We start from the raw sequence: 25,856 nt of genomic DNA, 5'->3' as shown, positions 1-25,856 counted from the left end.
TGAAGTTACATCATAATTTAATAGAACTTGTTACTTGTAAGCTGTCCATCACAGTGAAAGCAAGTGTGATGTTTTATAAGCCAGCGACATGAGATAACATCAGCATTCATATAAATATGTGCAGGTGAAGTAATGGTAGATATTGTCCTGGTTAAAGGTGTGTGCAGACACAGCTTGAATGCAAGTGTCTCTCTGCTTTTGTCCTCCTGAAACAGCCAACAACACTGACTGTTGCAGTGCTGTTTCACACATGCTCTGTCACATTTTTCTGCTGCTACATTTTACCGCTGTGACTGTGAACAGGTTTGTAGAAAAAGTATTATTAAGAGAAACCATTCTCATCATAAAACAGTCAGGGGACACTCATTAATCAATCCAAAGAGACTTTATTTATGATAGTTTTGAAAAGTGCAATGATAAGATCAGTGTTGAGATTGTAGACATCACAATATTGTTAATATTAGTCCCCTGATCACACGCTTGGATGATACACATACAAACAACATCTCAGGGAGGAAAACATCAAACATGTCTGATCTGAACCCCCCCCTAAAACTACAAAAAAAAAGAATTCAAATATGCTTTACAACCTGGTTACTTAATAATTTCAAAACTTCACATGTACTTTGGTTTATTACTTCATTTTCAGGATGTGAACTTAAAAATGTTACAAATATGAGCTGAGTACATGTGACATCAGAACCAGAACTAATGTAAGGAAGCTGATGTTGTTCACCATGGCAGAGGAAGTGGTTCTTGCAGTAGTTCTGGTTGTTGTTGGGGTTGTTGTTCTGGTGGTTGCTGAGGTTTTTCTGGTGGTTGTACTTGTTGTTGGGGTAGTTGAGGTTGTTGTTGGGGTGGTTGCTGAGGTTGTTCTGGTGGTTGTACTTGTTGTTGGGGTAGTTGAGGTTGTTGTTGGGGTGGTTGCTGATGTTTTTGTAGTGGTTGTACTTGTTGTTGGGGCAGTTGAGGTTGTTGTTGGGGTCGTTGCTGATGTCGTTGTAGTGGTTGTAGTTTTTGGGGTAGTTGTGCTTGTTGTTGGGGTAGTTGCTGAGGTTTTTGTAGTGGTTGTACTTGTGGTTGGGATACTTGAGGTTGTTGTAGGGGTAGTTGTTGATGTTGTTGTAGTTGCTGTGGTTGTGGTTGTTGTTGGGGTAGTTGCTGATGTCGTTGTAGTGGTTGTAGTTGTTGTTGGGGTAGTTGTGCTTGTTCTTTGGGTAGTTGCTGATGTTTTTGTAGTGGTTGTACTTGTTGTTGGGGTAGTTGAGGTTGTTGTTGGGGTCGTTGCTGATGTCGTTGTAGTGGTTGTAGTTGTTGGGGTAGTTGTGCTTGTTGTTGGGGTAGTTGCTGAGGTTTTTGTAGTGGTTGTACTTGTTGTTGGGATACTTGAGGTTGTTGTAGGGGTAGTTGTAGATGTTGTTGTACTGGCTGTGGTTGTGGTTGTTGTTGGGGTAGTTGCTGATGTCGTTGTAGTGGTTGTAGTTGTTGGGGTAGTTGTGCTTGTTCTTGGGGTAGTTGCTGAGGTTTTTGTAGTGGTTGTACTTGTTGTTGGGGTAGTTGAGGTTGTTGTTGGTGCAGCTGTTGTAGTTGTGGTTGAGGTTGTTGTCACCACAGCTGTAGTTGTTGTTGTTGGCGCAGCAGTTGTGGTTGTTGTTGGGGCAGCTGTACTTGTTGTTGTTGGGGCGGCTGTTGTGGTTGTTGTTGGGGCAGCTGTAGTTGTTGTTGTTGGGATGGCTGTTGTGGTTGTTGTTGGGGCAGCTGTAGTTGTTGTTGTTGGGGCAACAGTTGTTGTTGTTGTTGGGGCGATTGTTGTGGTTGTTGTTGGAGCTGCAGTTGTGGTTGTTGGAGCAGCAGTTGTGGTTGTTGTTTGTGCAGCTGTAGTTGTTGTTGTTGTTGGGGCAGCTGTTGTGGTTGTTGTTGGGGCGGCAGTTGTGGTTGTTGTTGGGGCGGCAGTTGTTGTTGTTGTTGGGGCAGCTGTAGTTGTTGTTGGGGCAGCTGTAGTTGTTGTTGTTGGGGCGGTTGTTGTGGTTGTTGTTGGAGCTGCAGTTGTGGTTGTTGGAGCAGCAGTTGTGGTTGTTGTTGGTGCAGCAGTAGTTGTGGTTGGTGCAGCAGTAGTTGTTGTTGTTGTTGGGGCGGCTGTTGTGGTTGTTGTTGGGGCAGCTGTAGTTGTTGTTGTTGGCGCAGCAGTTGTGGTTGTTGTTGGGGCAGCTGTAGTTGTTGTTGTTGGGATGGCTGTTGTGGTTGTTGTTGGGGCAGCTGTAGTTGTTGTTGTTGGGGCAGTTGTGGTTGTTGTTGTTGTTGGGGCAGCTGTAGTTGTTGTTGGGGCAGCTGTAGTTGTTGTTGTTGGGGCGGTTGTTGTGGTTGTTGTTGGAGCTGCAGTTGTGGTTGTTGGAGCAGCAGTTGTGGTTGTTGTTGGGGCAGCTGTACTTGTTGTTGTTGGGGCGGCTGTTGTGGTTGTTGTTGGGCCTGGCGTTGTAGTTGTTGGCGCAGCAGTTGTGGTTGTTGTTGGGGCAGCTGTAGTTGTTGTTGTTGGAGCTGCAGTTGTGGTTGTTGGAGCAGCAGTTGTGGTTGTTGTTGGAGCAGGTGTAGTTGTTGTTGTTGGGCTCGCTGTTGTGGTTGTGGTTGTTTGAGAAGCTGTGGTTGTCACTGTAGTTGTAATTGTTGTTGGTGAAACAGTTGTGGTTGTTGTGGTTGTTGTTGGTGAAGCTGTACTAGTTGTTGTTGGTACAGCAGTTGTTGTGGTTGTTGTTGGGGCAGCAGTAGCTGTTGTTGTTGGGGCGGCTGTGGTGGTTGTTGTTGGGGCGGCTGTGGTGGTTGTTGTTGGGGCAGCTGTAGTGGTTGTTGTTTGGGCAGCAGTTGTGGTTGTTGTTGGAGCAGTTGTAGTTGTTGTTGGAGCAGCTGTGGTTGTTTTTGGAGAAGCTGTAGTTGTTGTTGGAGCAGCTGTAGTTGTTGTTGGAGCAGCTGTGGTTGTTGTCGGATCAGCTGTGGTTGTTGTTGGATCAGCTGTGGTTGTCGTCGCTTCAGCTGTGGTTGTTGTTTGAACAGCTGTCGTTGTTGCTTCAGTTGCGGTTGTTGTCGTGGCAGGTGTGGCTGTTGTTGGAACAGTAGTGGTTGTTGTTTGAGCAGCTGTAGTCGTTGTCGCTTCAGCTGTGGTTGTTGTCGCTGCAGCTGTGGTTGTTGTTTCAGCAGCTCTTGTTGTTGTCGCTGCAACTGTAGTTGTTGTTGGAGCAGCTGTGGTTGAGGGTGTTGTTGTTGTTGGGGAAGCTGTGGTTGGTGTTGGAGCAGCTGTGTTTGTTGTGGGTGCAATTGTGGTAGTTGTTGGGGAGACAGTTGTGGTTGTTGTTGGAACAGATGTAGTTGTTGTTGGAACAGCTGCAGTTGTGGCCACGGTTGTGGTTGTTGTAGAAGCAGCTGTGGTTGTTGTTGGAGCAGCTGCAGTTATGGCCAAAGTTGTGGTTGTTGTTGGGGCAGCTGTAGTTGTTGTTGTTGGGATGGCTGTTGTGGTTGTTGTTGGGGCGGCAGTTGTTGTTGTTGTTGGGGCAGCTGTAGTTGTTGTTGGGGCAGCTGTGGTTGTTGTCGCTGCAACTGTGGTTGTTGGTGGAGCAGCTGTAGTTGTTGTCGCTGCAGTTGTGGTTGTTGTTGGAGCAGCTGTGGTTGTTGTCGCTGCAACTGTGGTTGTTGTTGGAGAAGCTGTGGTTGTTGTTGGAGCAGTTGTAGTTGTTGTCGCTGCAACTGTGGTTGTTGTTGGAGCAGCAGTTGTGGTTGTTGTTGGAGCAGCTGTGGTTGTTGTCGCTGCAACTGTGGTTGTTGTTGGAGCAGCTGTGGTTGTTGTTGGAGCAGTTGTAGTTGTTGTCGCGGCAGCTGTGGTTGTTGTTGGAGGAGCTGTGGTTGTTGTTGGAGCAGCTGTAGTTGTTGTTGGAGCAGTTGTAGTTGTTGTCGCTGCAACTGTGGTTGTTGTTGGAGCAACTGTGGTTGTTGTTGGAGCAGTTGTAGTTGTTGTCGCTGCAACTGTGGTTGTTGTTGGAGCAACTGTGGTTGTTGTTGGAGCAGCTGTAGTTGTTGTCGCTGCAGTTGTGGTTGTTGTTGGAGCAGCTGTGGTTGTTGTTGGAGCAGTTGTAGTTGTTGTCGCTGCAACTGTGGTTGTTGTTGGAGCAGCAGTTGTGGTTGTTGTTGGAGCAGCTGTGGTTGTTGTCGCTGCAACTGTGGTTGTTGTTGGAGCAGCTGTGGTTGTTGTTGGAGCAGTTGTAGTTGTTGTTGCGGCAACTGTGGTTGTTGTTGGAGGAGCTGTGGTTGTTGTTGGAGCAGCTGTAGTTGTTGTTGGAGCAGTTGTAGTTGTTGTCGCTGCAACTGTGGTTGTTGTTGGAGCAACTGTGGTTGTTGTTGGAGCAGATGTAGTTGTTGTCGCTGCAACTGTGGTTGTTGTTGGAGCAACTGTGGTTGTTGTTGGAGCAGCTGTAGTTGTTGTCGCTGCAGTTGTGGTTGTTGTTGGAGCAGCTGTGGTTGTTGTCGCTGCAACTGTGGTTGTTGTTGGAGCAGCTGTGGTTGTTGTTGGAGGAGCTGTGGTTGTTGTTGGAGCAGCTGTAGTTGTTGTCGCTGCAACTGTGGTTGTTGTTGGAGCAGCTGTAGTTGTTGTCGCTGCAACTGTGGTTGTTGTTGGAGGAGCTGTGGTTGTTGTTGGAGGAGCTGTGGTTGTTGTTGGAGCAGTTGTAGTTGTTGTCGCTGCAACTGTGGTTGTTGTTGGAGCAGCTGTAGTTGTTGTCGCTGCAGTTGTGGTTGTTGTTGGAGCAGCTGTGGTTGTTGTCGCTGCAACTGTGGTTGTTGTTGGAGCAGCTGTAGTTGTTGTCGCTGCTGTTGTGGTTGTTGTTGGAGAAGCTGTGGTTGTTGTTGGAGCATTCGTAGTTGTTGTCGCGGCAGCTGTGGTTGTTGTTGGAGGAGCTGTGGTTGTTGTTGGAGCAGCTGTAGTTGTTGTTGGAGCAGTTGTAGTTTTTGTTGGAGTTGTGGTTGTTGTTGGAGCAGCTGTGGTTGTTGTCGCTGCAACTGTGGTTGTTGTTGGAGCAGCTGTGGTTGTTGTTGGAGGAGCTGTGGTTGTTGTTGGAGCAGCTGTAGTTGTTGTCGCTGCAACTGTGGATGTTGTTGGAGCAGCTGTAGTTGTTGTCGCTGCAGTTGTGGTTGTTGTTGGAGGAGCTGTGGTTGTTGTTGGAGCAGCTGTAGTTGTTGTTGGAGCAGTTGTAGTTGTTGTCGCTGCAACTGTGGTTGTTGTGGGAGCAGCTGTGGTTGTTGTCGCTGCAACTGTGGTTGTTGTTGGAGCAGCTGTAGTTGTTGTCGCTGCAGTTGTGGTTGTTGTTGGAGCAGCTGTGGTTGTTGTTGGAGCAGTTGTAGTTGTTGTCGCTGCAAATGTGGTTGTTGTTGGAGCAGCAGTTGTGGTTGTTGTTGGAGCAGCTGTGGTTGTTGTCGCTGCAACTGTGGTTGTTGTTGGAGCAGTTGTAGTTGTTGTCGCGGCAGCTGTGGTTGTTGTTGGAGCAGTTGTAGTTGTTGTCGCGGCAGCTGTGGTTGTTGTTGGAGGAGCTGTGGTTGTTGTTGGAGCAGCTGTAGTTGTTGTTGGAGCAGTTGTAGTTGTTGTCGCTGCAACTGTGGTTGTTGTTGGAGGAGCTGTGGTTGTTGTTGGAGCAGCTGTAGTTGTTGTTGGAGCAGTTGTAGTTGTTGTCGCTGCAACTGTGGTTGTTGTTGGAGCAACTGTGGTTGTTGTTGGAGCAGTTGTAGTTGTTGTCGCTGCAACTGTGTTTGTTGTTGGAGCAACTGTGGTTGTTGTTGGAGCAGCTGTAGTTGTTGTCGCTGCAACTGTGGTTGTTGTTGGAGCAGCTGTGGTTGTTGTTGGAGGAGCTGTGGTTGTTGTTGGAGCAGCTGTAGTTGTTGTCGCTGCAACTGTGGTTGTTGTTGGAGCAGCTGTAGTTGTTGTTGGAGCAGTTGTAGTTGTTGTCGCTGCAACTGTGGTTGTTGTTGGAGCAGCTGTAGTTGTTGTCGCTGCAGTTGTGGTTGTTGTTGGAGCAGCTGTGGTTGTTGTCGCTGCAACTGTGGTTGTTGTTGGAGCAGCTGTAGTTGTTATCGCTGCAGTTGTGGTTGTTGTTGGAGAAGCTGTGGTTGTTGTTGGAGCAGTTGTAGTTGTTGTCGTTGCAACTGTGGTTGTTGTTGGAGCAACTGTGGTTGTTGTTGGAGCAGCTGTAGTTGTTGTCGCTGCAGTTGTGGTTGTTGTTGGAGCAGCTGTGGTTGTTGTCGCTGCAACTGTGGTTGTTGTTGGAGCAGTTGTAGTTGTTGTTGGAGCAGCTGTGGTTGTTCTTGGAGCAGCTGTGGTTGTTGTCGCTGCAACTGTGGTTGTTGTTGGAGCAGCTGTGGTTGTTGTTGGAGCAGTTGTAGTTGTTGTCGCGGCAGCTGTGGTTGTTGTTGGAGGAGCTGTGGTTGTTGTTGGAGCAGCTGTAGTTGTTGTCGCTGCAACTGTGGTTGTTGTTGGAGCAGCTGTGGTTGTTGTCGCTGCAACTGTGGTTGTTGTTGGAGCAGCTGTAGTTGTTGTTGGAGCAGTTGTAGTTGTTGGAGGAGCTGTGGTTGTTGTTGGAGCAGCTGTAGTTGTTGTTGTTGGAACTGCAGTTGTGGTTGTTGGAGCAGCAGTTGTGGTTGTTGTTAGGGCAGATGTAGTTGTTGTCGCTGCAACTGTGGTTGTTGTTGGAGCAACTGTGGTTGTTGTTGGAGCAGTTGTAATTGTTGTCGCTGCAACTGTGGTTGTTGTTGGAGGAGCTGTGGTTGTTGTTGGAGCAGCTGTAGTTGTTGTTGGAGCAGTTGTAGTTGTTGTCGCTGCAACTGTGGTTGTTGTTGGAGCAACTGTGGTTGTTGTTGGAGCAGCTGTAGTTGTTGTCGCTGCAGTTGTGGTTGTTGTTGGAGCAGCTGTAGTTGTTGTCGCTGCAACTGTGGTTGTTGTTGGAGCAGCTGTGGTTGTTGTTGGAGGAGCTGTGGTTGTTGTTGGAGCAGCTGTAGTTGTTGTTGGAGCAGTTGTAGTTGTTGTCGCTGCAACTGTGGTTGTTGTTGGAGCAGCTGTAGTTGTTGTCGCTGCAACTGTGGTTGTTGTTGGAGCAGCTGTGGTTGTTGTTGGAGGAGCTGTGGTTGTTGTTGGAGGAGCTGTGGTTGTTGTTGGAGCAGCTGTAGTTGTTGTTGGAGCAGTTGTAGTTGTTGTCGCTGCAACTGTGTTTGTTGTTGGAGCAACTGTGGTTGTTGTTGGAGCAGCTGTAGTTGTTGTCGCTGCAGTTGTGGTTGTTGTTGGAGCAGCTGTGGTTGTTGTCGCTGCAACTGTGGTTGTTGTTGGAGAAGCTGTGGTTGTTGTTGGAGGAGCTGTGGTTGTTGTTGGAGCAGCTGTAGTTGTTGTCGCTGCAACTGTGGTTGTTGTTGGAGCAGCTGTAGTTGTTGTTGGAGCAGTTGTAGTTGTTGTCGCTGCAACTGTGGTTGTTGTTGGAGCAGCTGTAGTTGTTGTCGCTGCAGTTGTGGTTGTTGTTGGAGCAGCTGTGGTTGTTGTCGCTGCAACTGTGGTTGTTGTTGGAGCAGCTGTAGTTGTTATCGCTGCAGCTGTGGTTGTTGTTGGAGGAGCTGTGGTTGTTGTTGGAGCAGCTGTAGTTGTTGTTGGAGCAGTTGTAGTTGTTGTCGCTGCAACTGTGGTTGTTGTTGGAGCAACTGTGGTTGTTGTTGGAGCAGTTGTAGTTGTTGTCGTTGCAACTGTGGTTGTTGTTGGAGGAGCTGTGGTTGTTGTTGGAGCAGCTGTAGTGGTTGTTGGAGCAGTTGTAGTTGTTGTCGCTGCAACTGTGGTTGTTGTTGGAGCAACTGTGGTTGTTGTTGGAGCAGTTGTAGTTGTTGGAGGAGCTGTGGTTGTTGTTGGAGCAGCTGTAGTTGTTGTTGGAGCAGTTGTAGTTGTTGTCGCTGCAACTGTGGTTGTTGTTGGAGCAGCTGTGGTTGTTGTTGGAGCAGTTGTAGTTGTTGTCGCTGCAACTGTGGTTGTTGTTGGAGCAGCTGTGGTTGTTGTTGGAGGAGCTGTGGTTGTTGTTGGAGCAGCTGTAGTTGTTGTTGGAGCAGCTGTAGTTGTTGTTGGAGCAGTTGTAGTTGTTGTCGCTGCAACTGTGGTTGTTGTTGGAGCAACTGTGGTTGTTGTTGGAGCAGCTGTAGTTGTTGTTGGAGCAGCTGTAGTTGTTGTTGGAGCAGTTGTAGTTGTTGTCGCTGCAACTGTGGTTGTTGTTGGAGCAACTGTGGTTGTTGTTGGAGCAGTTGTAGTTATTGTCGCTGCAACTGTGGTTGTTGTTGGAGCAACTGTGGTTGTTGTTGGAGCAGCTGTAGTTGTTGTCGCTGCAGTTGTGGTTGTTGTTGGAGCAGCTGTGGTTGTTGTCGCTGCAACTGTGGTTGTTGTTGGAGCAGCTGTGGTTGTTGTTGGAGGAGCTGTGGTTGTTGTTGGAGCAGCTGTAGTTGTTGTTGGAGCAGTTGTAGTTGTTGTCGCTGCAACTGTGGTTGTTGTTGGAGCAGCTGTGGTTGTTGTTGGAGCAGTTGTAGTTGTTGTCGCTGCAACTGTGGTTGTTGTTGGAGCAGCTGTGGTTGTTGTTGGAGGAGCTGTGGTTGTTGTTGGAGCAGCTGTAGTTGTTGTTGGAGCAGTTGTAGTTGTTGTCGCTGCAACTGTGGTTGTTGTTGGAGCAGTTGTAGTTGTTGTTGGAGCAGATGTAGTTGTTGTCGCGGCAGCTGTGGTTGTTGTTGGAGGAGCTGTGGTTGTTGTTGGAGCAGCTGTAGTTGTTGTTGGAGCAACTGTGGTTGTTGTTGGAGCAACTGTCGTTGTTGTTGGAGCAGTTGTAGTTGTTGTCGCTGCAACTGTGGTTGTTGTCGCTGCAACTGTGGTTGTTGTCGCTGCAACTGTGGTTGTTGTTGGAGCAGCTGTGGTTGTTGTTGGAGGAGCTGTGGTTGTTGTTGGAGCAGCTGTAGTTGTTGTTGGAGCAGTTGTAGTTGTTGTCGCTGCAACTGTGGTTGTTGTTGGAGCAGCTGTAGTTGTTGTTGGAGCAGTTGTAGTTGTTGTCGCTGCAACTGTGGTTGTTGTTGGAGCAGCTGTGGTTGTTGTTGGAGCAGTTGTAGTTGTTGTCGCTGCAACTGTGGTTGTTGTTGGAGCAACTGTGGTTGTTGTTGGAGCAGTTGTAGTTGTTGTCGCTGCAACTGTGGTTGTTGTCGCTGCAACTGTGGTTGTTGTTGGAGGAGCTGTGGTTGTTGTTGGAGCAGCTGTAGTTGTTGTTGGAGCAGTTGTAGTTGTTGTCGCTGCAACTGTGGTTGTTGTTGGAGCAGCTGTAGTTGTTGTCGCTGCAGTTGTGGTTGTTGTTGGAGCAGCTGTGGTTGTTGTCGCTGCAACTGTGGTTGTTGTTGGAGCAGCTGTAGTTGTTGTCGCTGCAACTGTGGTTGTTGTTGGAGCAGCTGTGGTTGTTGTCGCTGCAACTGTGGTTGTTGTTGGAGAAGCTGTAGTTGTTGTTGGAGCAGTTGTAGTTGTTGTCGGTGCAACTGTGGTTGTTGTTGGAGCAACTGTGGTTGTTGTTGGAGCAGTTGTAGTTGTTGTCGCTGCAACTGTGGTTGTTGTTGGAGCAACTGTGTTTGTTGTCGCTGCAGTTGTGGTTGTTGTTGGAGCAGCTGTGGTTGTTGTCGCTGCAACTGTGGTTGTTGTTGGAGCAGCTGTGGTTGTTGTTGGAGGAGCTGTGGTTGTTGTTGGAGCAGTTGTAGTTGTTGTCGCTGCAACTGTGGTTGTTGTTGGAGCAGCTGTAGTTGTTGTCGCTGCAGTTGTGGTTGTTGTTGGAGCAGCTGTGGTTGTTGTCGCTGCAACTGTGGTTGTTGTTGGAGCAGCTGTAGTTGTTGTCGCTGCAGTTGTGGTTGTTGTTGGAGTAGCTGTGGTTGTTGTCGCTGCAACTGTGGTTGTTGTTGGAGAAGCTGTGGTTGTTGTTGGAGCAGTTGTAGTTGTTGTCGCTGCAACTGTGGTTGTTGTTGGAGCAACTGTGGTTGTTGTTGGAGCAGCTGTGGTTGTTGTTGGAGGAGCTGTGGTTGTTGTTGGAGCAGCTGTAGTTGTTGTTGGAGCAGTTGTAGTTGTTGTCGCTGCAACTGTGGTTGTTGTTGGAGCAACTGTGGTTGTTGTTGGAGCAGTTGTAGTTATTGTCGCTGCAACTGTGGTTGTTGTTGGAGCAACTGTGGTTGTTGTTGGAGCAGCTGTAGTTGTTGGAGCAGCTGTGGTTGTTGTCGCTGCAACTGTGGTTGTTGTTGGAGCAGCTGTGGTTGTTGTTGGAGGAGCTGTGGTTGTTGTTGGAGCAGCTGTAGTTGTTGTTGGAGCAGTTGTAGTTGTTGTCGCTGCAACTGTGGTTGTTGTTGGAGCAGCTGTAGTTGTTGTCGCTGCAGTTGTGGTTGTTGTTGGAGCAGCTGTGGTTGTTGTCGCTGCAACTGTGGTTGTTGTTGGAGCAGCTGTGGTTGTTGTTGGAGGAGCTGTGGTTGTTGTTGGAGCAGCTGTAGTTGTTGTTGGAGCAGTTGTAGTTGTTGTCGCTGCAACTGTGGTTGTTGTTGGAGCAGCTGTGGTTGTTGTTGGAGCAGTTGTAGTTGTTGTCGCTGCAACTGTGGTTGTTGTTGGAGCAGCTGTGGTTGTTGTTGGAGGAGCTGTGGTTGTTGTTGGAGCAGTTGTAGTTGTTGTCGCTGCAACTGTGGTTGTTGTTGGAGCAGTTGTAGTTGTTGTTGGAGCAGATGTAGTTGTTGTCGCGGCAGCTGTGGTTGTTGTTGGAGGAGCTGTGGTTGTTGTTGGAGCAGCTGTAGTTGTTGTTGGAGCAACTGTGGTTGTTGTTGGAGCAACTGTCGTTGTTGTTGGAGCAGTTGTAGTTGTTGTCGCTGCAACTGTGGTTGTTGTCGCTGCAACTGTGGTTGTTGTTGGAGCAGCTGTGGTTGTTGTTGGAGGAGCTGTGGTTGTTGTTGGAGCAGCTGTAGTTGTTGTTGGAGCAGTTGTAGTTGTTGTCGCTGCAACTGTGGTTGTTGTTGGAGCAGCTGTAGTTGTTGTTGGAGCAGTTGTAGTTGTTGTCGCTGCAACTGTGGTTGTTGTTGGAGCAACTGTGGTTGTTGTTGGAGCAGTTGTAGTTGTTGTCGCTGCAACTGTGGTTGTTGTCGCTGCAACTGTGGTTGTTGTTGGAGGAGCTGTGGTTGTTGTTGGAGCAGCTGTAGTTGTTGTTGGAGCAGTTGTAGTTGTTGTCGCTGCAACTGTGGTTGTTGTTGGAGCAGCTGTAGTTGTTGTCGCTGCAGTTGTGGTTGTTGTTGGAGCAGCTGTGGTTGTTGTCGCTGCAACTGTGGTTGTTGTTGGAGCAGCTGTAGTTGTTGTCGCTGCAACTGTGGTTGTTGTTGGAGCAGCTGTAGTTGTTGTTGGAGCAGTTGTAGTTGTTGTCGCTGCAACTGTGGTTGTTGTTGGAGCAACTGTGGTTGTTGTTGGAGCAGTTGTAGTTGTTGTCGCTGCAACTGTGGTTGTTGTTGGAGCAACTGTGTTTGTTGTCGCTGCAGTTGTGGTTGTTGTTGGAGCAGCTGTGGTTGTTGTCGCTGCAACTGTGGTTGTTGTTGGAGCAGCTGTGGTTGTTGTTGGAGGAGCTGTGGTTGTTGTTGGAGCAGTTGTAGTTGTTGTCGCTGCAACTGTGGTTGTTGTTGGAGCAGCTGTAGTTGTTGTCGCTGCAGTTGTGGTTGTTGTTGGAGCAGCTGTGGTTGTTGTCGCTGCAACTGTGGTTGTTGTTGGAGCAGCTGTAGTTGTTGTCGCTGCAGTTGTGGTTGTTGTTGGAGCAGCTGTGGTTGTTGTCGCTGCAACTGTGGTTGTTGTTGGAGAAGCTGTGGTTGTTGTTGGAGCAGTTGTAGTTGTTGTCGCTGCAACTGTGGTTGTTGTTGGAGCAACTGTGGTTGTTGTTGGAGCAGCTGTGGTTGTTGTTGGAGGAGCTGTGGTTGTTGTTGGAGCAGCTGTAGTTGTTGTTGGAGCAGTTGTAGTTGTTGTCGCTGCAACTGTGGTTGTTGTTGGAGCAGCTGTGGTTGTTGTTGGAGGAGCTGTGGTTGTTGTTGGAGCAGCTGTAGTTGTTGTTGGAGCAGTTGTAGTTGTTGTCGCGGCAGCTGTGGTTGTTGTTGGAGGAGCTGTGGTTGTTGTTGGAGCAGCTGTAGTTGTTGTTGGAGCAGTTGTAGTTGTTGTTGGAGCAACTGTGGTTGTTGTTGGAGCAGTTGTAGTTGTTGTCGCTGCAACTGTGGTTGTTGTCGCTGCAACTGTGGTTGTTGTTGGAGCAGCTGTGGTTGTTGTTGGAGGAGCTGTGGTTGTTGTTGGAGCAGCTGTAGTTGTTGTTGGAGCAGTTGTAGTTGTTGTCGCTGCAACTGTGGTTGTTGTTGGTGAAGCTGTGGTTGTTGTTGGAGCAGTTGTAGTTGTTGTCGCTGCAACTGTGGTTGTTGTTGGAGCAACTGTGGTTGTTGTTGGAGCAGCTGTGGTTGTTGTCGCTGCAACTGTGGTTGTTGTTGGTGAAGCTGTGGTTGTTGTTGGAGCAGTTGTAGTTGTTGTCGCTGCAACTGTGGTTGTTGTTGGAGCAGCTGTAGTTGTTGTTGGAGCAGTTGTAGTTGTTGTCGCTGCAACTGTGGTTGTTGTTGGAGCAGCTGTAGTTGTTGTCGCTGCAGTTGTGGTTGTTGTTGGAGCAGCTGTGGTTGTTGTCGCTGCAACTGTGGTTGTTGTTGGAGCAGTTGTAGTTGTTGTCGCTGCAACTGTGGTTGTTGTTGGAGCAGCTGTGGTTGTTGTTGGAGGAGCTGTGGTTGTTGTTGGAGCAGCTGTAGTTGTTGTTGGAGCAGTTGTAGTTGTTGTCGCTGCAACTGTGGTTGTTGTTGGAGCAGCTGTGGTTGTTGTTGGAGCAGTTGTAGTTGTTGTCGCTGCAACTGTGGTTGTTGTTGGAGCAGCTGTGGTTGTTGTTGGAGGAGCTGTGGTTGTTGTTGGAGCAGCTGTAGTTGTTGTTGGAGCAGCTGTAGTTGTTGTTGGAGCAGTTGTAGTTGTTGTCGCTGCAACTGTGGTTGTTGTCGCTGCAACTGTGGTTGTTGTTGGAGCAGTTGTAGTTATTGTCGCTGCAACTGTGGTTGTTGTTGGAGCAACTGTGGTTGTTGTTGGAGCAGCTGCAGTTGTTGTCGCTGCAGTTGTGGTTGTTGTTGGAGCAGCTGTGGTTGTTGTCGCTGCAACTGTGGTTGTTGTTGGAGCAGCTGTGGTTGTTGTTGGAGGAGCTGTGGTTGTTGTTGGAGCAGCTGTGGTTGTTGTTAGAGGAGCTGTGGTTGTTGTTGGAGCAGCTGTAGTTGTTGTTGGAGCAGTTGTAGTTGTTGTCGCTGCAACTGTGGTTGTTGTTGGAGCAGCTGTAGTTGTTGTCGCTGCAGTTGTGGTTGTTGTTGGAGCAGCTGTGGTTGTTGTCGCTGCAACTGTGGTTGTTGTTGGAGCAGCTGTGGTTGTTGTTGGAGGAGCTGTGGTTGTTGTTGGAGCAGCTGTAGTTGTTGTTGGAGCAGTTGTAGTTGTTGTCGCTGCAACTGTGGTTGTTGTTGGAGCAGCTGTAGTTGTTGTCGCTGCAGTTGTGGTTGTTGTTGGAGCAGCTGTGGTTGTTGTCGCTGCAACTGTAGTTGTTGTTGGAGCAGTTGTAGTTGTTGTCGCTGCAACTGTGGTTGTTGTTGGAGCAGCTGTGGTTGTTGTTGGAGGAGCTGTGGTTGTTGTTGGAGCAGCTGTAGTTGTTGTTGGAGCAGTTGTAGTTGTTGTCGCTGCAACTGTGGTTGTTGTTGGAGCAGCTGTGGTTGTTGTTGGAGCAGTTGTAGTTGTTGTCGCTGCAACTGTGGTTGTTGTTGGAGCAGCTGTGGTTGTTGTTGGAGGAGCTGTGGTTGTTGTTGGAGCAGCTGTAGTTGTTGTTGGAGCAGCTGTAGTTGTTGTTGGAGCAGTTGTAGTTGTTGTCGCTGCAACTGTGGTTGTTGTCGCTGCAACTGTGGTTGTTGTTGGAGCAGTTGTAGTTATTGTCGCTGCAACTGTGGTTGTTGTTGGAGCAACTGTGGTTGTTGTTGGAGCAGCTGCAGTTGTTGTCGCTGCAGTTGTGGTTGTTGTTGGAGCAGCTGTGGTTGTTGTCGCTGCAACTGTGGTTGTTGTTGGAGCAGCTGTGGTTGTTGTTGGAGGAGCTGTGGTTGTTGTTGGAGCAGCTGTGGTTGTTGTTGGAGGAGCTGTGGTTGTTGTTGGAGCAGCTGTAGTTGTTGTTGGAGCAGTTGTAGTTGTTGTCGCTGCAACTGTGGTTGTTGTTGGAGCAGCTGTAGTTGTTGTCGCTGCAGTTGTGGTTGTTGTTGGAGCAGCTGTGGTTGTTGTCGCTGCAACTGTGGTTGTTGTTGGAGCAGCTGTGGTTGTTGTTGGAGGAGCTGTGGTTGTTGTTGGAGCAGCTGTAGTTGTTGTTGGAGCAGTTGCAGTTGTTGTCGCTGCAACTGTGGTTGTTGTTGGAGCAGCTGTGGTTGTTGTTGGAGCAGTTGTGGTTGTTGTCGCTGCAACTGTGGTTGTTGTTGGAGCAGCTGTGGTTGTTGTTGGAGGAGCTGTGGTTGTTGTTGGAGCAGCTGTAGTTGTTGTTGGAGCAGTTGTAGTTGTTGTCGCTGCAACTGTGGTTGTTGTTGGAGCAGTTGTAGTTGTTGTTGGAGCAGTTGTAGTTGTTGTCGCGGCAGCTGTGGTTGTTGTTGGAGGAGCTGTGGTTGTTGTTGGAGCAGCTGTAGTTGTTGTCGCTGCAACTGTGGTTGTTGTTGGAGCAACTGTCGTTGTTGTTGGAGCAGTTGTAGTTGTTGTCGCTGCAACTGTGGTTGTTGTTGGAGCAGCTGTGGTTGTTGTTGGAGGAGCTGTAGTTGTTGTTGGAGCAGTTGTAGTTGTTGTCGCTGCAACTGTGGTTGTTGTTGGAGCAACTGTGGTTGTTGTTGGAGCAGTTGTAGTTATTGTCGCTGCAACTGTGGTTGTTGTTGGAGCAACTGTGGTTGTTGTTGGAGCAGCTGTAGTTGTTGTCGCTGCAGTTGTGGTTGTTGTTGGAGCAGCTGTGGTTGTTGTCGCTGCAACTGTGGTTGTTGTTGGAGCAGCTGTGGTTGTTGTTGGAGGAGCTGTGGTTGTTGTTGGAGCAGCTGTGGTTGTTGTTGGAGGAGCTGTGGTTGTTGTTGGAGCAGCTGTAGTTGTTGTTGGAGCAGTTGTAGTTGTTGTCGCTGCAACTGTGGTTGTTGTTGGAGCAGCTGTAGTTGTTGTCGCTGCAGTTGTGGTTGTTGTTGGAGCAGCTGTGGTTGTTGTCGCTGCAACTGTGGTTGTTGTTGGAGCAGCTGTGGTTGTTGTTGGAGGAGCTGTGGTTGTTGTTGGAGCAGCTGTAGTTGTTGTTGGAGCAGTTGTAGTTGTTGTCGCTGCAACTGTGGTTGTTGTTGGAGCAGCTGTGGTTGTTGTTGGAGCAGTTGTAGTTGTTGTCGCTGCAACTGTGGTTGTTGTTGGAGCAGCTGTGGTTGTTGTTGGAGGAGCTGTGGTTGTTGTTGGAGCAGCTGTAGTTGTTGTTGGAGCAGTTGTAGTTGTTGTCGCTGCAACTGTGGTTGTTGTTGGAGCAGTTGTAGTTGTTGTTGGAGCAGTTGTAGTTGTTGTCGCGGTAGCTGTGGTTGTTGTTGGAGGAGCTGTGGTTGTTGTTGGAGCAGCTGTAGTTGTTGTTGGAGCAACTGTGGTTGTTGTTGGAGCAACTGTCGTTGTTGTTGGAGCAGTTGTAGTTGTTGTCGCTGCAACTGTGGTTGTTGTTGGAGCAGCTGTGGTTGTTGTTGGAGCAGCTGTGGTTGTTGTTGGAGGAGCTGTGGTTGTTGTTGGAGCAGCTGTAGTTGTTGTTGGAGCAGTTGTAGTTGTTGTCGCTGCAACTGTGGTTGTTGTTGGAGCAGCTGTGGTTGTTGTTGGAGCAGTTGTAGTTGTTGTCGCTGCAACTGTGGTTGTTGTTGGAGCAGCTGTGGTTGTTGTTGGAGGAGCTGTGGTTGTTGTTGGAGCAGCTGTAGTTGTTGTTGGAGCAGCTGTAGTTGTTGTTGGAGCAGTTGTAGTTGTTGTCGCTGCAACTGTGGTTGTTGTTGGAGCAACTGTGGTTGTTGTTGGAGCAGTTGTAGTTATTGTCGCTGCAACTGTGGTTGTTGTTGGAGCAACTGTGGTTGTTGTTGGAGCAGCTGTAGTTGTTGTCGCTGCAGTTGTGGTTGTTGTTGGAGCAGCTGTGGTTGTTGTCGCTGCAACTGTGGTTGTTGTTGGAGCAGCTGTGGTTGTTGTTGCAGGAGCTGTGGTTGTTGTTGGAGCAGCTGTGGTTGTTGTTGGAGCAGTTGTAGTTGTTGTCGCTGCAACTGTGGTTGTTGTTGGAGCAGCTGTAGTTGTTGTCGCTGCAGTTGTGGTTGTTGTTGGAGCAGCTGTGGTTGTTGTCGCTGCAACTGTGGTTGTTGTTGGAGCAGCTGTGGTTGTTGTTGGAGGAGCTGTGGTTGTTGTTGGAGCAGCTGTAGTTGTTGTTGGAGCAGTTGTAGTTGTTGTCGCTGCAACTGTGGTTGTTGTTGGAGCAGCTGTGGTTGTTGTTGGAGCAGTTGTAGTTGTTGTCGCTGCAACTGTGGTTGTTGTTGGAGCAGCTGTGGTTGTTGTTGGAGGAGCTGTGGTTGTTGTTGGAGCAGCTGTAGTTGTTGTTGGAGCAGTTGTAGTTGTTGTCGCTGCAACTGTGGTTGTTGTTGGAGCAGTTGTAGTTGTTGTTGGAGCAGTTGTAGTTGTTGTCGCGGCAGCTGTGGTTGTTGTTGGAGGAGCTGTGGTTGTTGTTGGAGCAGCTGTAGTTGTTGTTGGAGCAACTGTGGTTGTTGTTGGAGCAACTGTCGTTGTTGTTGGAGCAGTTGTAGTTGTTGTCGCTGCAACTGTGGTTGTTGTCGCTGCAACTGTGGTTGTTGTCGCTGCAACTGTGGTTGTTGTTGGAGCAGCTGTGGTTGTTGTCGCTGCAACTGTGGTTGTTGTTGGAGAAGCTGTGGTTGTTGTTGGAGCAGTTGTAGTTGTTGTCGCTGCAACTGTGGTTGTTGTTGGAGCAACTGTGGTTGTTGTTGGAGCAGCTGTGGCTGTTGTTGGAGGAGCTGTGGTTGTTGTTGGAGCAGCTGTAGTTGTTGTTGGAGCAGTTGTAGTTGTTGTCGCTGCAACTGTGGTTGTTGTTGGAGCAACTGTGGTTGTTGTTGGAGCAGCTGTAGTTGTTGTTGGAGCAGTTGTAGTTGTTGTTGGAGCAACTGTGGTTGTTGTTGGAGGAGCTGTGGTTGTTGTTGGAGCAGTTGTAGTTGTTGTCGCTGCAACTGTGGTTGTTGTTGGAGCAACTGTGGTTGTTGTTGGAGCAGCTGTGGTTGTTGTCGCTGCAACTGTGGTTGTTGTTGGAGCAGCTGTAGTTGTTGTCGCTGCAGTTGTGGTTGTTGTTGGAGCAGCTGTGGTTGTTGTCGCTGCAACTGTGGTTGTTGTTGGAGAAGCTGTGGTTGTTGTTGGAGCAGTTGTAGTTGTTGTCGCTGCAACTGTGGTTGTTGTTGGAGCAACTGTGGTTGTTGTTGGAGCAGCTGTGGTTGTTGTTGGAGGAGCTGTGGTTGTTGTTGGAGCAGCTGTAGTTGTTGTTGGAGCAGTTGTAGTTGTTGTCGCTGCAACTGTGGTTGTTGTTGGAGCAACTGTGGTTGTTGTTGGAGCAGTTGTAGTTGTTGTCGCTGCAACTGTGGTTGTTGTTGGAGCAACTGTGGTTGTTGTTGGAGCAGCTGTAGTTGTTGTCGCTGCAGTTGTGGTTGTTGTTGGAGCAGCTGTGGTTGTTGTCGCTGCAACTGTGGTTGTTGTTGGAGCAGCTGTAGTTGTTGTCGCTGCAGTTGTGGTTGTTGTTGGAGCAGTTGTAGTTGTTGTTGGAGCAGTTGTAGTTGTTGTCGCGGCAGCTGTGGTTGTTGTTGGAGGAGCTGTGGTTGTTGTTGGAGCAGCTGTAGTTGTTGTTGGAGCAACTGTGGTTGTTGTTGGAGCAACTGTCGTTGTTGTTGGAGCAGTTGTAGTTGTTGTCGCTGCAACTGTGGTTGTTGTCGCTGCAACTGTGGTTGTTGTTGGAGCAGCTGTGGTTGTTGTCGCTGCAACTGTGGTTGTTGTTGGAGAAGCTGTGGTTGTTGTTGGAGCAGTTGTAGTTGTTGTCGCTGCAACTGTGGTTGTTGTTGGAGCAACTGTGGTTGTTGTTGGAGCAGCTGTGGTTGTTGTTGGAGGAGCTGTGGTTGTTGTTGGAGCAGCTGTAGTTGTTGTTGGAGCAGTTGTAGTTGTTGTCGCTGCAACTGTGGTTGTTGTTGGAGCAACTGTGGTTGTTGTTGGAGCAGCTGTAGTTGTTGTTGGAGCAGTTGTAGTTGTTGTTGGAGCAACTGTGGTTGTTGTTGGAGGAGCTGTGGTTGTTGTTGGAGCAGCTGTAGTTGTTGTTGGAGCAGTTGTAGTTGTTGTCGCTGCAACTGTGGTTGTTGTTGGAGCAACTGTGGTTGTTGTTGGAGCAGTTGTAGTTGTTGTCGCTGCAACTGTGGTTGTTGTTGGAGCAACTGTGGTTGTTGTTGGAGCAGCTGTGGTTGTTGTTGGAGCAGTTGTAGTTGTTGTCGCTGCAACTGTGGTTGTTGTTGGAGCAACTGTGGTTGTTGTTGGAGCAGCTGTGGTTGTTGTTGGAGGAGCTGTGGTTGTTGTTGGAGCAGCTGTAGTTGTTGTTGGAGCAGTTGTAGTTGTTGTCGCTGCAACTGTGGTTGTTGTTGGAGCAACTGTGGTTGTTGTTGGAGCAGTTGTAGTTGTTGTCGCTGCAACTGTGGTTGTTGTTGGAGCAACTGTGGTTGTTGTTGGAGCAGCTGTGGTTGTTGTTGGAGGAGCTGTATTTGTTGTTGGAGCAGTTGTAGTTGTTGTCGCTGCAACTGTGGTTGTTGTTGGAGCAGCTGTGGTTGTTGTCGCTGCAACTGTGGTTGTTGTTGGAGCAGCTGTAGTTGTTGTCGCTGCAGTTGTGGTTGTTGTTGGAGCAACTGTGGTTGTTGTTGGAGCAGCTGTGGTTGTTGTTGGAGGAGCTGTGGTTGTTGTTGGAGCAGCTGTGGTTGTTGTTGGAGCAGTTGTAGTTGTTGTCGCTGCAACTGTGGTTGTTGTTGGAGCAACTGTGGTTGTTGTTGGAGCAGCTGTGGTTGTTGTCGCTGCAACTGTGGTTGTTGTTGGAGCAGCTGTGGTTGTTGTCGCTGCAACTGTGGTTGTTGTTGGAGCAGCTGTAGTTGTTGTCGCTGCAGTTGTGGTTGTTGTTGGAGCAACTGTGGTTGTTGTTGGAGCAGCTGTGGTTGTTGTTGGAGGAGCTGTGGTTGTTGTTGGAGCAGCTGTAGTTGTTGTTGGAGCAGTTGTAGTTGTTGTCGCTGCAACTGTGGTTGTTGTTGGAGCAACTGTGGTTGTTTTTGGAGCAGTTGTAGTTGTTGTCGCTGCAACTGTGGTTGTTGTTGGAGCAACTGTGGTTGTTGTTGGAGCAGCTGTGGTTGTTGTTGGAGGACCTGTATTTGTTGTTGGAGCAGTTGTAGTTGTTGTCGCTGCAACTGTGGTTGTTGTTGGAGCAGCTGTGGTTGTTGTCGCTGCAACTGTGGTTGTTGTTGGAGCAGCTGTAGTTGTTGTCGCTGCAGTTGTGGTTGTTGTTGGAGCAGCTGTGGTTGTTGTCGCTGCAACTGTGGTTGTTGTTGGAGAAGCTGTGGTTGTTGTTGGAGCAGTTGTAGTTGTTGTCGCTGCAACTGTGGTTGTTGTTGGAGCAACTGTGGTTGTTGTTGGAGCAGCTGTGGTTGTTGTTGGAGGAGCTGTGGTTGTTGTTGGAGCAGCTGTAGTTGTTGTTGGAGCAGTTGTAGTTGTTGTCGCTGCAACTGTGGTTGTTGTTGGAGCAACTGTGGTTGTTGTTGGAGCAGTTGTAGTTGTTGTCGCTGCAACTGTGGTTGTTGTTGGAGCAACTGTGGTTGTTGTCGCTGCAGTTGTGGTTGTTGTTGGAGCAGCTGTGGTTGTTGTCGCTGCAACTGTGGTTGTTGTTGGAGAAGCTGTGGTTGTTGTTGGAGCAGTTGTAGTTGTTGTCGCTGCAACTGTGGTTGTTGTTGGAGAAGCTGTGGTTGTTGTTGGAACAGTTGTAGTTGTTGTCGCTGCAACTGTGGTTGTTGTTGGAGCAACTGTGGTTGTTGTTGGAGCAGCTGTGGTTGTTGTTGGAGGAGCTGTGGTTGTTGTTGGAGCAGCTGTAGTTGTTGTTGGAGCATTTGTAGTTGTTGTCGCTGCAACTGTGGTTGTTGTTGGAGCAGCTGTAGTTGTTGTCGCTGCAACTGTGGTTGTTGTTGGAGCAACTGTGGTTGTTGTTGGAGCAGCTGTAGTTGTTGTCGCTGCAGTTGTGGTTGTTGTTGGAGCAGCTGTGGTTGTTGTCGCTGCAACTGTGGTTGTTGTCGCTGCAACTGTGGTTGTTGTTGGAGCAGCTGTGGTTGTTGTTGGAGGAGCTGTGGTTGTTGTTGGAGCAGCTGTAGTTGTTGTTGGAGCAGTTGTAGTTGTTGTCGCGGCAGCTGTGGTTGTTGTTGGAGGAGCTGTGGTTGTTGTTGGAGCAGCTGTAGTTGTTGTTGGAGCAGTTGTGGTTGTTGTTGGAGCAACTGTAGTTGTTGTCGCTGCAGTTGTGGTTGTTGTATGAGCAGCTGTGGTTGTTGTCGCTGCAACTGTGGTTGTTGTTGGAGAAGCTGTGGTTGTTGTTGGAGCAGTTGTAGTTGTTGTCGCTGCATCTGTGGTTGTTGTTGGAGCAACTGTGGTTGTTGTTGGAGCAGCTGTGGTTGTTGTTGGAGGAGCTGTGGTTGTTGTTGGAGCAGCTGTAGTTGTTGTTGGAGCAGTTGTAGTTGTTGTCGCTGCAACTGTGGTTGTTGTTGGAGCAACTGTGGTTGTTGTTGGAGCAGCTGTGGTTGTTGTTGGAGGAGCTGTGGTTGTTGTTGGAGCAGCTGTAGTTGTTGTTGGAGCAGTTGTAGTTGTTGTCGCTGCAACTGTGGTTGTTGTTGGAGCAACTGTGGTTGTTGTTGGAGCAGTTGTAGTTGTTGTCGCTGCAACTGTGGTTGTTGTTGGAGCAACTGTGGTTGTTGTTGGAGCAGCTGTAGTTGTTGTCGCTGCAGTTGTGGTTGTTGTTGGAGCAGCTGTGGTTGTTGTCGCTGCAACTGTGGTTGTTGTTGGAGCAGCTGTGGTTGTTGTTGGAGCAGCTGTAGTTGTTGTTGGAGCAGTTGTAGTTGTTGTCGCTGCAACTGTGGTTGTTGTTGGAGCAGCTGTAGTTGTTGTCGCTGCAGTTGTGGTTGTTGTTGGAGCAGCTGTGGTTGTTGTCGCTGCAACTGTAGTTGTTGTTGGAGCAGCTGTGGTTGTTGTCGCTGCAGTTGTGGTTGTTGTTGGAGCAGCTGTGGTTGTTGTCGCTGCAACTGTGGTTGTTGTTGGAGAAGCTGTGGTTGTTGTTGGAGCAGTTGTAGTTGTTGTCGCTGCAACTGTGGTTGTTGTTGGAGCAACTGTGGTTGTTGTTGGAGCAGCTGTGGTTGTTGTTGGAGGAGCTGTGGTTGTTGTTGGAGCAGCTGTAGTTGTTGTTGGAGCAGTTGTAGTTGTTGTCGCTGCAACTGTGGTTGTTGTTGGAGCAGCTGTAGTTGTTGTCGCTGCAGTTGTGGTTGTTGTTGGAGCAGCTGTGGTTGTTGTCGCTGCAACTGTGGTTGTTGTTGGAGCAACTGTGGTTGTTGTTGGAGCAGTTGTAGTTGTTGTCGCTGCAACTGTGGTTGTTGTTGGAGCAACTGTGGTTGTTGTTGGAGCAGCTGTGGTTGTTGTTGGAGCAGCTGTGGTTGTTGTCCCTGTAGCTGTGGTTGTTGTTGGAGCAACTGTGGTTGTTGTCGCTGCAGATGTGGTTTTTTTCGTTGCGTTGCAGCAGGCTGTGTAGAGAATCTTACGTCATTTTCATATTTCATCACATTAACCACATCTTTATGAATAGGAAATTCTTTGACAAATTAATTTTTTTCCTACCAACAACAAGAAGAACGATGACAAACATCTTGGCGATCATGGTGATGCTGTTTTTCTGCTCCTGTCTCTGAAAATAAAAATTCACTGTGGTTATTATGATTTAAAGAAAGCATTATTCCTACAATTGCCTTAATTAAGCTTTCTAAAGTTATCTTGAAAAGAAGTTTGAGATCTAAAACCCATAATATAAAAAAGTTCCTATTCAATTACATAATTTAAAATATAGATTTTTTTTCTATAGTACTGTCTTTGTGATAGTCCACATCTCTCAACGAGGTGCTTGTACACGCAAAAGCAACAAGAAGAAATTAAGAAATCATGAAGGAAAGGCTCTGACTATCATGACCTCATTGTTCCTGACTGTAAATCAGAGCATAAGAAAACCCTTGATGTTTATAGTGTTAATCAACTCCAATATTGACATATAATCACTCACCCATTAAATCAATCAATCTATCTATCTATCTATCTATCTATCTATCTATCTATCTATCTATCTATCTATCTATCTATCTATCTATCTATCTATCTATCTATCTATCTATCTATCTATCTATCTATCTATCTATCTATCTACCTGTGTGTGTGTGTGAATGTGTCATATATTATTTATCAAGGGTAATAGCAAAAAACAAAACAAAAACAGAAGCATAAAAAAACCTTCAGAACTTTAAGATAAACACAACCCAACACAACAAATTGCTGCCTAAATTACACCATATGTTGCCAAAAGATCATTTCCAGAAATAAATCTATCAATTCATCTTAAATTCACATGTAGATGTCAGATATATATTTAATATTAGGGTTACTTACATAGTATTTCTTTGCTTGTAAGTCGTCCACTGCAGTGAAAGAAAGTGATGTTCTCTGACTTCATCTCCTCTTTTTATAATCAGCCAACATGAACCTGAGGACAAATATGTGCAGGTGGAGTAATGGTAGTTATCGTCATGGTTTAAGGTGTGTGCACTAAACTTTTATTTACCTGCATCTCTCTCCTATTGTCCTCCTGAAACAGTCATCACTTTAATTTTAGCACACACACAGACACACACACACACACACATATTTGTGACATGTTTTGACGTGAGCTTCGACATTTTCTCTGTGTGACTATGACTACATTTATGTGATTGTATCTTTATGGCTACATTAGGACTCTATGTGGTCCATAAAAGATGACCATTTTGGATAATAAAATCTGACAGAAGAAAACAAATATTCGGTGATTAGTTTTGGATTAACTAAATCTCACAACTGGCTGACTAGATTTAGACGGAGAATCAACATTTACAGGTTGGTGGTGCTCGGTGGGCAGTCAGCGTCCACATCAAAATAACTCTGATTTCTCTCTTTTTTGTCTTTTCTTTTACACACATTCTAAATATTACTGGTTCATTTACTTGAAATGAAGAAGTTTTCATCAATGGAAATAAGAAGTCAGTTTTAAAGGCATTCTTGCGAGTTGGGAGCTTGCTTTCATTTTCTTCTTGCAACACTTAATGCAGGAAGTCATTCCTCAGTTATCAGAGACACAAGGTGAGACCCGACTAAAAGACACTTACACACTTGTGCTGTAATAAATTGAATATAGCCACCGAGTACCGCTGGCCATGATTAAAAATGCAGGTTTAATGCATTTCAGCATTATGTTCACTTTTCAGACCTGACTGGGTTCATCTTTTGCACCTTCAAATCTTCAAATATACACAGGTATCAAAAAGTGAGAGTAAAGGATGCTTACAGTCTTTAAAGGTGTAAACTTTTATTTCTTTGAGCCTAAAACAACACCAGTGTGAATCAGTCACTTTATGTAAATAGTTTATTTGTAAAGACTTTAGATATACACATCCTTCATTGATCGCACGAGGGTTTATTTTTTTCTGTAACAGCAGCATGATAAAGAGTAAAAAAAGTGCAGCTGCAATAAACCACATATTATCAACACAGTTAAAATAATAGTACCACAGATGCCCAGTAAGTGTCTTATACTGTAACACAGGTCAGGGATTTATATATATATATATATATATATATACACAACATATTTCTGCTTTGTTGAACTTGTTTTATGAATCTTGCTGATCTGGTGCAACTCTGGAAATTAACTGATGCAGATTTGTTCATTAATTTATTCTGAAGTTATTCCAACACATGGATTTTCTTTTAGTTCTTTGGAGATATGCATATGAACAGCAGCACACACAGCAGTTTATAAAATATAGCTGAGCAGGTTTGATCCCGGCCTTTCTCTGTCGCACAATCAGTCATAAGAGGTGTGGTTATTGAAGCTGCTTCTAGTTGCATAAACTTGCAGCCACATCTCATAGTTTAGTCTCCTGTGCGTTAACAGATGTTGAGAATTAACATTCATTGTTTCTGTACTGAGGTCCAAAAACAGCTTAAAGCAACACAGCGGTGGCCCAATATCAGACAGAACTCCACTCTGTAGAGTGGGCAATCATTACGAAGCAGTTGGTTTTATTTTGTGGATTCAAGCTGCTCTTCATATTTCTGGCCACCAGATGTCACCAGAGAGGACTGTGTTGAAAAGCTTCAAGTAATGAACCGTTTTTCAATACAAGCTTCAGAAAGCTTCATCTGCCCATCACTAGCTTTTTGTATCCTTCCCCTATATGATGTTGAACAATCTTTGTTTTCAGGTCATTTGAGGGTTGTTTTGTTGCTTTGAGGCTCCCATTTTGCCACACTTCAGAGAAGATGCAAAGAGGAGAAAAACTTGCAATTGGCCACCTTAAATATCCTTTATCATGATTGGATTCACCTGTGTATGTAGGTCAAGGGTCAATAAGCTTACCAAACAAATTTTGTGTTCCAATAATTAGTGCTAAAGGTATTCAAATCAATAAAATGACAAGGGTGCCCAAATATATGCGCCCGCTTAATTTTGTTTAAGTAACTATTGCAGACTCTCTGTAAATCCTATAAACTTCATTTCATGTGTCAAATATCATTGTGATTGTCGGCTATATGGTATATTTAAATGAAACTGCTGATCAAAACAACCAAAGTTTTGTAAAGGAAAATCATAAAATGTATCAGGTTATGAATGATAAGTCTAATTATTATTTATGTGTGTAAGAGTGTTTGCATTTACCCCTCAGCACTCTAAGTCCTTCATTATTGCAATGTGAAAATAATTATAACCACTTACTTTAGTAGAAGTAAGTGGGTTACCTGCCAGGTCTAGCCTATCTTAGAATAGAATAGAATAGAATAGAATAGCCTTTATTGTCATTGTACAGAGTACAACGAAATTGGAGTGCCACTCCCTTGGTGCAAGTTTCAATAATAAATATAAATGTAAAATATAAAAAGTACAAAAAAACAATCGTAAGTACTCAAACAATAGTATGTACAATATATACAGGATAGCAGCATTAATATAATGACAGTATGAATAGCAGCATAATATAATGACAGTGACGGTATGGAATAGGTTCAATTGTTTTTGTGCTTATTTACTACGGTGATAGCTCTGGGAAAGAAGCTATCCCTGAATCTGTTTGTCCTGGTTTTATGTGACCTGTACCGTCGGCCTGACGGTAATAGTTCAAACAGTTGGTTGCTGGGGTGAGAGTGGTCCTTGATGATATTGCCAGCTCTGCTGAGGTACCGAGAGTTTGCAGTGACCTCCAGGCTGGGCAGAGAGCAGCCAGTGATCTTCTGGGCTGTGTTGATGACCCTCTGCAGTACTTTCCTGTCTGCAGCTGAGCACCCTGCATACCATGTTGTTATGCCGTACGTTAGGATGCTCTCTATGGTG

The 25,856-nt window shown here is 46.9% G+C and overlaps 1 protein-coding gene across 1 annotated transcript; it reads right to left on the bottom strand.

The window, feature by feature from the left end:
- Window positions 1–414: 414 nt before the first annotated feature.
- Window positions 415–22,179, bottom strand: LOC147303117 (uncharacterized). Its single transcript, XM_086280232.1, has 14 exons — window positions 22,067–22,179; window positions 21,100–21,972; window positions 18,497–19,149; window positions 16,166–16,672; window positions 13,577–14,467; window positions 12,617–12,820; window positions 11,267–11,842; window positions 9,197–10,051; window positions 8,126–8,485; window positions 5,962–6,553; window positions 5,397–5,562; window positions 4,392–4,643; window positions 3,784–4,094; window positions 415–780 (listed from the first exon to the last, which is right to left on the bottom strand). The coding sequence occupies exons 1-14, from the start codon at window positions 22,177–22,179 to the stop codon at window positions 573–575; spliced, it is 6,561 nt and encodes a 2,186-aa protein (XP_086136358.1). The 3' UTR covers window positions 415–572.
- Window positions 22,180–25,856: the final 3,677 nt, after the last annotated feature.

This window comes from Aulonocara sp. 'chitande type north' Nkhata Bay, linkage group LG22, assembly GCF_057382095.1.
Source record: "Aulonocara sp. 'chitande type north' Nkhata Bay isolate Kocher_YH1m ecotype deep benthic linkage group LG22, A_spYH_male_GT1.1, whole genome shotgun sequence".
NCBI lineage: Eukaryota > Metazoa > Chordata > Actinopteri > Cichliformes > Cichlidae > Aulonocara > Aulonocara sp. 'chitande type north' Nkhata Bay.
Note: the sequence above shows the minus strand (reverse complement) of the source record. Positions and strands in the feature narration are given on the sequence as shown.

Bases quoted from the DNA above. Each gene is read 5' to 3' on its own strand.
- LOC147303117 (XM_086280232.1), bottom strand. From the start codon at position 22,179: ATGCTTTCTTTAAATCATAATAACCACAGTGAATTTTTATTTTCAGAG. The intron at 16,673-18,496 runs GCTCCAACAACA...ACAACAACCACA, and splicing joins CAGCGACAACAACTACAACT to GCTGCTCCAACAACAACCAC. The intron at 4,644-5,396 runs ATTTGCAGCGAC...AACAACAACCAC, and splicing joins GCTGCTCCAACAACAACCAC to AGTTGCAGCGACAACAACTA.